At 60.3% G+C, this 12,607-nt stretch overlaps 1 protein-coding gene across 1 annotated transcript in view; it reads right to left on the bottom strand.

The window, feature by feature from the left end:
* Window positions 1-5,176: 5,176 nt before the first annotated feature.
* The window catches only part of WFS1 (wolframin ER transmembrane glycoprotein), an 80,030-nt gene continuing 72,599 nt past the window's right edge, over window positions 5,177-12,607 (bottom strand). Inside the window, exons 14-15 of the mRNA XM_021677666.2 lie at window positions 12,377-12,522; window positions 5,177-7,719 (exon numbers count right to left, since the gene is read on the bottom strand). Of these exons, the coding sequence (XP_021533341.1) occupies window positions 5,911-7,719; window positions 12,377-12,522 (1,955 nt within the window). The 3' untranslated portion in view covers window positions 5,177-5,910. The remainder of the gene's footprint in view (window positions 7,720-12,376; window positions 12,523-12,607) is intronic.

Raw genomic sequence — 12,607 nt, 5'->3', positions numbered from 1 at the left:
CTCTGTCCTTAAGGCCACCGCCTAGAAGTTGCCCGGGTTCCCTCCGATCACTCCCGCTGGCCGGAAATGCACCGGGCCAGGGAGGCTGGGAAACGCGGTACTTGCCGCAGGCTCGGCTCCGAGTCAGGTGCTACTGCTGTAGGAGGGCACCTGGGGGGACATCGCGGTTGTGTCTGCAGAAAGCCGGGCTGGTGCGCCTGCCCCTCAGCGCTCGGGCCCAAACAACTCCCAGAGAAGCCGGAGTCAGCCAGAAGCCGCCAAACGATCCTGGCGGAGAGAGGACGGCCGCGGCCACTCGGTGTGACTGTCGCCAGCTCCCGGGGGCCTGCTTCCGGACGGTGGCATCAGTGCCCAACTGCTGACTCTCCCACAGCTTAACGACCCACTCAGGGCAAACAACGCCGCTTTCTGAAGGTGCCGACAGTGAACCGGGGAGGAGTGGGGGCAGGGGCCGCGGGACCAGGGCCCTGGGTGGGAACCTCAGCCTGAGGGCAGGCGCAGGTGAGGCCACAGGAGGACGAGCAGGGTCCTGACATGCGGACTGGCTCCCGCTGGAGAGCCTCTGCGTGGCTGACTTGGCGGGGTGGGGCAGGGAGTTTTGGTAAAAGGAAGAAAACCCCTCACTTCCAAGGGTGAGAAGCAGAGCAGGAGGCACCTGGGGGTGGGGTCTCGGGAGCATGGGGCTCCTGACACTCCCAACCATGCTGTACTCACGGGGAGTGTGGAGCTCCCTGACCCCTGGGCAGGGGCAGTGCGTTCCGGGACCCTACAGCTGGCCCACATCTGATGCCTGTCGCTCCCTCTTGGGTGGGCCCGTCACCATCAAAGAGCCTGGGCCTGGGGCACCTGCGTGGCTCAGGCGGTTAAGCGTCCGTTTCTACTCAGGTCATGATCTCAGGGTCCTGAGGTGGAGCCCGCATCAGGCTTGGCGCTCAGTGAGGAGTCTGCTTGTCCCTCTCCCTCCCCCTCTGCGCCTCCCCACCATGCTCTCTCTTCAACTGGAGGAAAAAAAAAAACAACCAAAAGCCTGGGCCTGTTTTCATCAGCAAGCCAGGGGGAACGAGTGCTGGGACAGGCAGCTCGCGGGACGGGCCCCGCAGGGACAGAATGGAGGAGGCAGCTGGGAGGCGAAAAGGACAAGCGAGAGGAGTCCTCAGGTGCTGGGTTCAAGGAGACACAGAGAGATCAGGACGTCAGCCGAGGCCCAAGGAGCGTCCCCGGGCCGGGGTGTCAGAAGAAAGACCACCAGGTTCCAGTGGCAGGCGGGTGGCCAGCAACGCTGAGCCGCCGGGCCGGGGGTGAGGCCACACCGGTCAATAGAGACGCCGAGGTCGGGGAGGCAGAATGTGGACGGCGGGGCTCCCCCCAGGGCTGTGCTGTGCCGCCCGAGGATTCGGGGTGCTGACAGGCGCTTCTGCCTCCAAGCCGGGTAAGAAGGAGAGTGGAGAAGGAAGAGAGAGTGGACCGGGAAAGAGCCCCAAGGTCCTGGGAGGAGGGACGCCCACGCCAGCCCCTGCTGCCCACGGCCTGTCACACAAGGGCAAGTCTGTCCCTGCCGTTCGGGGCGCCCGCCTCTGTCAGCTCGACACTCTGAAGAGACCTCATGGTTCTTTGTGCCACCCAAGTGGGTCTTCCGTGAGCAGCTTCCTGGTGCCATATTGTTCCCCAGAAGCATGACCAGACGCCCCCCCCACCCCAGTGCAGACCCTCCCTGATGCTCCCTGGACGGTGGGCCCAGCAGGGGCTTAGACACGGTGTTGACTGACAGCCGGCTGCCCCTGGTTCTTTCCTGCCGGCCCGAGGGACAGCCCCTCTGGGCGGTGTTGTGGAGAGAGAATTTAAGCCCCAGCACAGTGTGATTTCTTCGTGGCCCCGGGAGAAAGAGTGGGACCTGGTTCCCATCCCAGCTCTGCTCCCTCCTAGCCACGTGATGTCGGGCAAGTCCTGCCCCATGACGCTGAACGATGCTCATATGTGAAATAGCGTGTGTGTGTGTGGGGGGGGTTTATGTGGGACCTCTGTGTGTAGTCCAAGTGAGTTCATGCGAACGACGTGCCAGACCCACAGCCCAGCTCTGAAACTGGTTTCGGGGCACCCTTGGCCCCCAGCAGCGTGAGCTCAGCAAGTGCGTCCACAAGGCTGACACCCGGTCCTGTGCCGGGTGGCAGCAGCCTGGTTATCACCGGGAAAGCGGGACAGCCAGCACGTCGGGGAGCCCCCGGGGCCACGGGCGCCAAGGACAATCTGATGGTCATGGCTCCTTGGAAGTAGCCGGAAGAGCAAGTGTCCAGAACTGAACGGCTCACAGCCGGCCAGGTCGGATGAGAAGCAGGGGACAGCCTTTCAGGGTCTTACTGGGGCCTTGGCTTCGGAGCCAAGAGGGCCTCCCAGCTGCCCAAAGGACCCAGGCGCCCTTCCAAACTGGCCGCTGGACTTGCAGCTGTGTCCAGCAAGCCGTGGCCTCCTGGGCCATGCCTGACGCCTTCCAGTGGGTGCCCCGAATGATACGTAGTCCTCTGACCTCTCCAACTGCAGTCCCTCCCTTGCTATCAGAATGGGGAGCATCCTGTCCTTCCAGAGCCTCCTGACCCCGATTCCACCCCAGGCTGGAGGGCTTCCCTCCCTGCTTCCTGTGTCTGAGGTTAGGGGGGGCCCTTCTGATGTAATCAGGGCCACTGACATCCGGCCCACGTGACTTTCCTGGGGGTGGGACCTGGGTTTGACTCAGACTGGGGAGCAGCAGCATCTGCTCAGCATCACAGTGCAATAAATATTTGCTCATGGGTGGCAACAAGTATATTCAAGACTCATTAGTTAAGTTAAATAAGGAATGTTTTAGGTATCGGCCAAGCTTTTCTGAATGTGCAGTCATGAGGAATTAAATCTGTGATGCAGGACGGAGGGCGGGACTGTGTTCTGGGGGGCCTGGGGGGGTAGCTGCAGGCAGGTCATCCTGACACCAGGCCCACTCAACCAGACCCAATCTAAACATGGTTATTTAAGTAAAGTTTAAGTTTTTTTTTTTTTAAAATTTTATTTATGATGGGGAGGGAGGGAGGGAGCAGGGAGAGGGACAAGCTGACCCTGTGCTGAGTGCCGAGCCCAACTCAGGGCTTGATCCCAAGACCCTGAGATCATGATGTGAGCTGAAACCAAGAGTTGGACCTTAACTGGCTGAGCCACCCTGGTGCCCCAAGTTTAAGTTTTTATTTTTATTTATTTATTTTTAAAGATTTTATTTGAGAGAGAGAGAGAGCACAAGCAAGGGGGAGGGGAAGAGGGAGAGGCAGGCTCCCCACTGAGCAGGGAGCCCCATATGGGGCTCGATCCCAGGACCCCGAGATCACGAACCGAGCTGAAGGCAGATGCTTAACTGACTGAGCCACCCCGGCCCCCCAAGTTTAAGTTTTTTTGTTTTTGGATTAAACTTTATTCACCCCCTCAATGATTTTTTTTTTTTTTTAAGATTTTATTTATTTATTTGACAGAGACACAGCGAGAGAGGGAACACAAGCCGGGGCAGAGGGAGAGGGAGAAGCAAGCTTCCCGCTGAGCAGGGAGCCCGCCGCGGGGCTCGGTCCCAGGAGCCTGGAACCATGACCTGAGCCGAACGCAGACGCTTAACCACTGAGCCACCCAAGCACCCCCCAAGTTTAAGTTTTTAAAAAGCTAGAGGGAACCTTACAGGTGGTGCAGTGAGGGTCTAAAGGTGCAGGCCTGGAAAGCTTGAACCTGCCCGAGGTCAGACAGCTGGGAAGGCACAGGAGAGGTACTCCCACCTGCCATGGATGATGTTGCTCCTGAATTTACAATAACACCTTCTTCACCCTGTGGATTGGAGTTCTGTACATTTAGTTGAGAAAGGGTTTCATGGCTAAGTTCTGGAAACCACGGATATAGCCCAGACTGTTCTGCAGATCAGGGCACAGGCCTGGGGACGGGGATGGAACCGCTGCCGGCCACACAGGGGTTTGTGATGGAGGCAGGAGGTCTGGGGTCCAACTCCCAATCTGGGGTGATCTCCCTGAGACCACACCATCCCCTGCACTGAGCAGGCGGCTCTGCTGGGGGCCGAGTGGCAGCGTGGCGGCCCAGGGGACAGATCTCAGTGCAGCCCTGGTCCCGCGGCTAGTGTGCAGTGTGAACCCGTCTCTGAATCTGTCTTCCCCTCCGTGTGTCAGAGTTGTCCCCGTACATCCCCTCTCCGAGTGCAAGGATCACATGAGGTCACCGCGTTCCCCCCTCTCTGGACCATCAGTGGGGACTCTGGGAGGCAAGGACACACTGTGAATGCATTTTGTGGCCTCGCAAATCTGGGATCAGAGAGGGGGATGGGCTGAACTTTCACCTCCCCTCACCGCCCAGGGAAGGAACCCGGGAGCAAACCCCGCACAGAGGGATGCCGCCCTGCGAGCACCCCCAGCACGCAGGATTTCAGGCAGACCCCCAGATGATGCAGGAGGAGTTGACACGGGAGGGGTGCAGCTGCCACCCGCCGTGGCCAAACACAGGCAGCCACCCCCGGAATGGTCAGTGCAAGGTCTCCAAACCACAGAAAGAATGTAGAAAGGACTCCAGGTTTCCTGACCTCTGCAAAGACACGGACCCACTGCTCACCGGGGGTCTGCCCCTGGGGAGGAGCGGGGTGGTGACTTTGTCCTCAACCTCAGGGAAGAAACAAAAGACCTGGGGGACTCAAGACACAGGTCGCTGAGGGGGCATAAGTTTACGGAGGGACCAAGCTGCTCTAGCACCCCTAAATGGCTGAAGTTCTGATTGTCTTTCTGTGGCATTATCATTGTGCATCACAGGACATGGTTGCACAAACTTCTTGCCCACGGTGGCTGCTCCAAACCACGAATAACCACGTGTGTGCCATCTGATCCCTGACCTGAGTCTCACAGATCCCTGGGACCACGGGGGCTCCTCCGCCCGTAAGACATGATGCACAGCTGGGCAGCCGTGGGCAACACTGGGGAAGGGGCGCCAGGGTCCGCGCACTGACGGGGGACGGGGAGGGGAAGGGGGGTGGTCAGCTACTGAGAATGTCAGTTCTGCTCTTCGTAAGTCACTTTAGTGAGTTCACTGCAAGTACAGACAGCTGTTCACGAATGTCCAAGAAAAGTTTAAATAAAGAAAAGACAAAGATTTCATGAAATAGTTTTATTTTGGCTGTTTGAGGACCTTCACTTTCTGCTTTCCAGTACTGAACGTGGCCAAGCTCTTCTGGGCGCCACAAAGGGACACTCCAGAATCTTCCCAATTCCTGGTTCCGGTGGATGCAGCAAGACCCTCGTCAGCTCGCCCACACCCACCCGACAGGAGAGCCGCAAGGCGGGCCGTGGGACCCAGAGCCCCGCCAGAGCGCACTCTGCCCGGAGCCACCGCCCCCGCCAGCCTCGGCGCGCCGCCGCAATCCGCAGGAATCCGCCGGAATCGGGGCTGACGGGCTCCCGGGCCTGCCTCGGCCCCAGATCGGCAAACGGCGTCCAGGCTCAGCAGTGACCAAATAAATAAGAAATGCTCTCAGGGACTTCACACAGCGGCACACGTGATTCTTTAAAAACAAATCCAACACAAAGGGGAACAGGCCCGGGGGAGGGGGGGGGGCTTGGAAGTGGCGGCGGGGAGCGGCTCAGCCGTAAAGGGCTCTTCCGTAAAGGGCTCTTCGGGGCGAGGTCGTGGCTGTGGGTCGGCACTGCATGCAACTCCCCAGGGCGCCGGCGCTGCAAGGGCCCAGAGCGGGCGCTCCCGGCGGGGGGCGGGGGGGGCGTGAGGGGGGCTGGCTGCACGTGCCCGGGGTCTCCGGAGTACGCACGCGCACGCACGCACGCGCACGCACGCGGCGTCAGCGCTGTGCCGGCTGGCCGGCGGGCCACACGGGGGCGGGTCCTGACGGCGCACGCAGCCTCACACCGCCGACAGGAACGGGAAGAAGAAGAAGTCGAAGGCGAACTTGATGGCGCCGTGGACGGTGCTGCGCCAGTCGTGCTCGATCTTCACGTGCCGCTGGGCCGGTGACAGCCGGGCCATGCAGTTGAGGCAGCTGATGGCCTTGAGCTCGAAGACGGGCCACTTGCTGCCCAGGCGGCCCTCGAGGACGGTGCTGAACTCGATGAGGCTGCCCTGGCGCAGGCTGAGCAGCACGTCCTTGAACTCGCCGCTGGCCCGCAGCACGATGTCCTTGGTGACGTCGTCGTCCTCGGGGCTGCGGGAGCCGTTGGCGCCGCTGTACGGCATGCCCACTGTGATCTCGAACTTGTAGCGGTCGAACTTCCTGATGTGGCAGGGGTGCTTGGCCAGGCGCTTGAGGCGGCAGAGCTCCTCCTCGGCCGTGGAGGCGTTGCCGGGGCTGCAGGCCGGGTAGGCCTCGCCGTACAGGCAGCGCATCCAGTCGCCGATGAAGAACGGCAGCATGTTGATGGCCGACTCGGCGCTGTTGTCGATCTCCGTCACCCGCACGTACTTGAAGCGGCCCGTCCACGTGACCCGGTGGCCCTCCAGGTGGCTGCACAGGATCTGCGTGCGGGCCATGTTGGTCTCCTTCCAGGCCCGGGGCCCGCACAGGAAGCCGTACTGCTGCCAGGTCAGCGTGGAGTTGTAGACCTTCATGCCCTCCGACCGGTACACGTAGAACCAGCAGAAGAGCACGATGGCCGTGAGCCACACCAGGATGAGCTTGACGACAGAGCTGCGCGTCAGGGACTTGACCATCTCCACCACCGAGAAGCTGGCCTTGGTCCAGCAGCGGAACAGCAGGGGGATGCTGCACACCACCACGGTGACGACGATCTTGGTGAGCTCCAGGGTCAGGAACCAGCGGGCAAAGTGCACCACGCCCATCAGCGCCAGGCCCGCCACCAGGATTGGGAGGGCGAACAGGAAGAGGCAGTAGCCCATGGAGGCGCGGACCAGCCCGAGGCCGGTGGACTCGAGCAGGATGACCACAGACAGCTCGCACCACATGAAGCAGACCAGGTAGGGCACCAGGTAGCAGTAGGTGCCCTTGAAGTTCCTCAGCTGCGCCATGCGGAAGAAGAGGTAGAGCAGGTAGACGTAGAGCAGGCAGGGCAGGCTGACATTCAGGACGACGAGGTGGCCCACGGGCACGGTGAAGAAGGTCTGGCCCAGGAGCTTCAGGTGGTGCCAGTCGAAGGGCAGGGTGGGCAGCAGGGAGAGCAGGCCGGCGGCCACCTCGGTGACCAGGGCCCTCCTGGTGTAGGGCTCAGCGGAGGTGCTCAGGCTCGCGTAGCTGGTGGCGGTGAAGAAGATGGACACGACGGCCAGCTCAGAGCAGGGGATGCAGTCCTTGCTTGCGATGGGGAAGGAGAAGATGACAAAGACGACGGACAGCAGGAAGTGGAGGTAGGGCTCCAGGTGGTTCCAGCCGAAGTTCACCTCAGCCTGCTCCACGTCCAGGTTGGGCTCGAAGCGCAGGAGCAGGCCCGTGAGGGTGCGGAAGCTCTCCCAGGCCCTGCTGTCTTGGAAGACCTTGAGGGTGCAGATCACCATGGAGACAAACGACAGGTAGAAGACGACCAGGGGGACGAAGAAGGCGAAGAAGTCGATGGTCAGGTTGCTGATGATGAAGAAGAAGAGGAGGGCGTTGATGTGGTGGGTGGGGACGATGGTGGACAGCCAGTGCATGCCCGCCCGGGAGGCCACGTCGATTAGGTACTCTTTGATTTCCATGATGGCATGCAAGGGGTACTTGACCACCTGGGGGGGGGGTGGACACAAAGACAGGGCATCGGAAGCAAGCCAGCACTGGAGCCCCGCTGCCATCCTCAACACTCTGCCCACCACCCAAGCTCTGCTCCAAGTGAACGGCTCACCCCGGAGCCCCTGGTCCCAGCGGGTCCTTCCCCTGGTCAACACCATGTCCGTGCCGTGACGTCGTCCCCAGGCTCTACGGTCTAGACCGAACCTCTCTCAATCCCACCCAGTCCTGCAGGTCCTGGCTCCTCTCCTCTAGGCCGCTGGAGTCCATCCCTTGGCTCCCCTCCCGTCCCAACCTTCTGCCAGGGTTTCCGGACTCCTGTGAGCCAGTGTCCCCTTCTAGACCTCAAGCACCTGGAGGAACGCACCTGGCTCCCCTCCTCCCTCGCCACAGGGCCTCGCTGGTGGAGACAGGAGCCCTGGCTGCCAGGGAGGGAGAGAGGCTTGTGACCTGGCCACCCCTGAGGCAAGGGCTGCCCTCCCGAGCCTCGGCCCCCCCCAGTCCATTAAGGGCAGAGGAACCGATACTTTCAAGCCCATGACGGGCTCTGCACATCCCAGGAGCGGCAGCGGGTGCCGGGACTCCAGAAGAAGGGCTCCGTGCAAACGTGAACCGTGGGGGCTTGGCATGTCATAACCAAATGGAGATGATTCATCTGTAAGGGGCCAGAGGAGACGTGCTCGCTCGTGGCGGTGGACCCTGAGAAGCAGCTGCCTGCTACCACCTGCCTACACAGAACAGACACACAACCCCCGCGGCCGCTCCCACAATCTGCACCCAGTACAAAGGGCAGGGTGACCCTCAGACTTCACACAGCAAAGAATGAACGAGGGATGTGGGGGAGGTGAGCAGGGTGAGGCAGGGGGTGGTTCTGCCACCCAAGCCAGACCCTACACCTGTGCACAACTCCCAGAGGCTTCCGGCCCTGCCAGGGCTCAGGGAAACGAGAGAGAGGCTGGAGGTGCCAGCCTTAGGTGGTGTGGCGTGGAGGAGGGCAGGGATCTGGGTGTGTCTGGAGGGCCAAAGGCGTGGACCGCTGACTGCCCAACAACGCCCACGTGTAGGGGCAGGGAAGCCTGGTGATGTGACAGACGCCCGCCCCTGCCCGGGTGAGGTGGGCAGCATGGCCTCCGCCTCTTCTGCCTGGCTGGAGCGTGGAGAAGACTGGCCAAGGAGGGGGATCCTGGGGGGATTGTAACTGAGCGACCATACCCGGTGTGGCTGTCATCTGTCCAAGAACCTTGGCTGTCAACTCAGGATGATCTGGAAGCAACTGGATAGTGTGTTTTCCACAGATGAGAGGGAGCCGGGCTCATACAGGAGTCGGAGATATTAAAGAACGTGTGTGCGTGCACGCCTGTGCACACACACGTACGTGTGTGAAGAGCTGCATTCCTTCTTACACATCTGTGACAGCCCACTGACTCTCGTTCTAGAACAAGCAAGGAAGTGAACAAACGACCCCCCAGCTCACAGGGGCCACCCTCCTACGTGACCGGGGATGGGCACTGGCGACATCGGGCCCCGGAATGTGAGCCTCGGCGGGTACTTTTGAGCCGCTGTGAACCCGGACTCGCTCCAGGCTCCCCTGGAAGGGGCCCTCGGACACAGAGCCAGGCCAGCTGGCCCAGAGTCCCTGCATGCCCCTGCGTGCGTCAGCCGTGGCCGGAGCAGCTAATCCCCCCGGAGGCGGCCCCGCCAGCGGCAGGACAGACCACAGGCATCCCCCGGGGCTGCCTAGCTCACTGCCCTCCTCTGTGCAGGCAGCCCGAGCCTGAAAACCTGAAGATGAATCTGACTTTCTCCCCTCACCTTCTGAACCATTCACACCTCTTCTTTGTGCCCCTGAGGCCACACAACAGGGTGGAGAGGAACTTTAAGAAACAATGAAGCTTCTCAAAAAAAAAAAAAAAGCAATCTGGAACTAGAGGGTATCATGCTAAGTGAAATAAGTCAGTCAGAGAAAGACAATTATCATAGGATCTCACTCATATGTAGAATTTAAGAAACAGAGGAGCACGGGGGAAAGGAGTGAAAAATAAGACAAAATCAGAGAGGGAGACAAACCATAAGAGACTCTTAGCTCTAGGAAACAAATGGAGGGTTGCTGGAGGGGAGGGGGGTGGGGGGATGGGGTAACTGGGGGACGGGCATTAAGGAGGGCACGTGAAGTGATGAGCACTGGGTGTTACATATAACAGATAAATCACTGACCTCTGCCTCTGAAACCAGTAATACTCTATGTTAATTGAATTAAAAAGAAGAAAAGACAATGAAGCTTCTTGAACATGATGTCCAGTGGTGTCCGGCCTCTGTCTGCACACTGAGGTGCCTGGGCCACCAGGACCAGGGAGTCCCCTCCTTTCAGGGCCCCAACTTGGCCCCCGGGAGCTTCCACCCAAACCCTCCTCTGGGGGCCCCACCCAGCTGGGAAACTGAAAACCTTTTCTGTAGACCAAGTCCAACAAATTAAAACGAGCTGTTCTCTGAGCAGGAAATAAATTTTTAAAAAATGAGCAGGGAGTCTGTTCTATGACAGGACAGCATCTGTCACCAGGCAGGTCACAGCAAGGCCATCTCAACCCAAGCGAAAGCGTGCACACAGTGGACTTCCCGATGACTCAACGTGTAACTGTGGATTTTTAAATATTGCTAAATTTACTCTGCCCCGAAAGGCTGGGGCAGCGCGGGGCTCAGAGGCTGGAGCGCGCCTGTGGGGGCCACGCCGGCTGCCGGAGGCGCCTGGCATGTCGCGGGGGCGGGAAGAGGGAGCGCACGGCCCTTCCCCGGGCTCCACAAGGCCACGAAAAGCTGGGACAGCCTTCGGTTTTAGAGACGCCTGCTAGGATTCATCATCTCTTTTACAAAAGACTTTTAACGAGACAAACTGTAAAGGCATCAAAGTGCTCTGACCATTTCAAAAACTGAAAAGAAAACAGAGCCTCTTTTACTTCTTGTTAGAATACTTTAAATCTCCTTCCCAAAAAGGACTCTCAGACATTTCTGACAACACTGAGCTTGTCACCCATAAGAAGGGGGACATAATTTACCGTCCCAACCAGGCTGCCGTGAAAGCGGGCACCGTTAGCCACTATGCTGGGGCGGGGCATGCACGGCCTGCCCCTAGTCCTCCGGACTCGCCCCTTCACCTTCGACCCTCGCTAGCATTTGGGGAGCGCCTCCTCTTGCCCAAGAACCAGGGCAAGCGCTCCACACTCCTCCTCCCATGTCCTAGGGAAACTAACAGCATCTGTCTGTGAACACACTTAGCCCAGGCCTGTCCAAGCGGACCTGCGGTAACAGCCGTGAGCTCCCTTGGTCAAGCTCCTTGGCCCTCCTGGGCTGCGGCTCAGAACCTCATCCCGGATGCAGCCCCTCTCCTCGGCGGACTCCCTCAGCCCGCTGGTCCCGAGTGTGGCCACCACACCGGCCGCCCTGGGCCACCGCATCTGCCCCCCCGGAGGGCGCCCGATCTGAGCCTCCACATTCAGGCTCCCATGAGGGGCTACACGGAGCTGCCTCCAGTGAGGGGACTTCAGCGCACCTCCTGTCCCCGCCACTCCCGCCCGCTGGGGGCCGCGCCACCCCCTGCCCCCCGCCTCACTGATGGTGCTTCACACACACGCCTGCTGAGCTCAGAACAATGGACTCTTGGATGACAAACGCCACGGGCCTCAGGACGATTCGTGGGCTCGGAGCCCCGTGTGCTGACGGACCTGCCTGGGTCGGGTGGCCGCACTTGGGGAAATCCTGGTGTGTCTGCCAAGTGGGAGAGCCGACCTGGGGAACCCAGGAGAGCATGGCATGGCCATGCTGACCGCCTGCACCGTAGGTCTCAACCACGTGACCCAGAGCGTGAAAGCTGTCACACCAGGGCCATGGCCCGCCATTCCTGGCTTTCTGCACCTGTTTGTGGGCTCTGCGCTCGTTCTTCGCTGGCCAATGGCAGGGCAAGGGTGCCTCCCTTCTGGCCAGCCCGCCGGGACGTCCTCGCGGCTAGCCGCACCTCACCCACTCGTCCCCGCAGATCTGGGCAAACAGCTACCCCGGCAGGATCCTCATGGTCTCTGAACACTAGCACTCTGCTTTTGCGGGAAGGTATCTTTGAGAAACCGACCTCCGTTCCGTGCCGTAAATGGATCATTTTTCAAACTGAGAAAGTCTAAGTGAAAGTCAGACTCTAGTGCATGGCTCACTGCTGCCCACAGCGCTTTGCCGACAAAGACACGAGGCGGCTCATCCGTCACTCCTGAGCAGGCCCGCCCCCAGTAGCGCCCTTGGCTTTGGAGGCTGAGTGCGTATGAAAGGTCCCCAGGAGGAGAACACATCCTGTCCTCCAGGCAAAGAGACGGGGAGCCTGGGGAGGTGTGGTGAGCGAATAACCATGGGGACCTGCTTCTCCCTCTCCCACTCTTCCTGCTTGTGTTCCCTCTCTCGCTGTCTCTCTCTGTCAAAATAAATAAATAAAATCTTAAAATAAATAAATAAATAAGCATGGGGACCACCCTTACAGGATGCGCCTCCAGGGACAAGCTGCACGGTCCGGAAGGCTCCCGTGTCTGGCAAGGGCCTCCCCCCTACCCCTCCCTGGAGAGCACCAGGTGCGTGCAATGGCAGGTGGGGGCCCTGGTGTTAGAGCTCTCCGGGCCCGCTCACCCTCAGGCGCAGGGGCAGGTCCTCAGGGCTCTTGCCTGCCAGCTCATCGTCATCATCGTCCTGCAGGAACAGGTTGGCGGGAATGATGCCCTTGGCATACTTCTTGGTGATCTCCACGAAGTCGTCCAGTGCTATGTAGCTCTTAGCTGGGCACAAGAGAGAAGGGCACAGGGTCACCCCACACAGGGACAGGCCAGGCCGCGAAGGTGGCTGGGACCCAGCGGAGAGGGA

Source organism: Neomonachus schauinslandi, chromosome 2, assembly GCF_002201575.2.
Source record: "Neomonachus schauinslandi chromosome 2, ASM220157v2, whole genome shotgun sequence".
NCBI classification, from domain to species: domain Eukaryota; kingdom Metazoa; phylum Chordata; class Mammalia; order Carnivora; family Phocidae; genus Neomonachus; species Neomonachus schauinslandi.
This window is presented reverse-complemented; position numbering and strand designations above follow the sequence as displayed.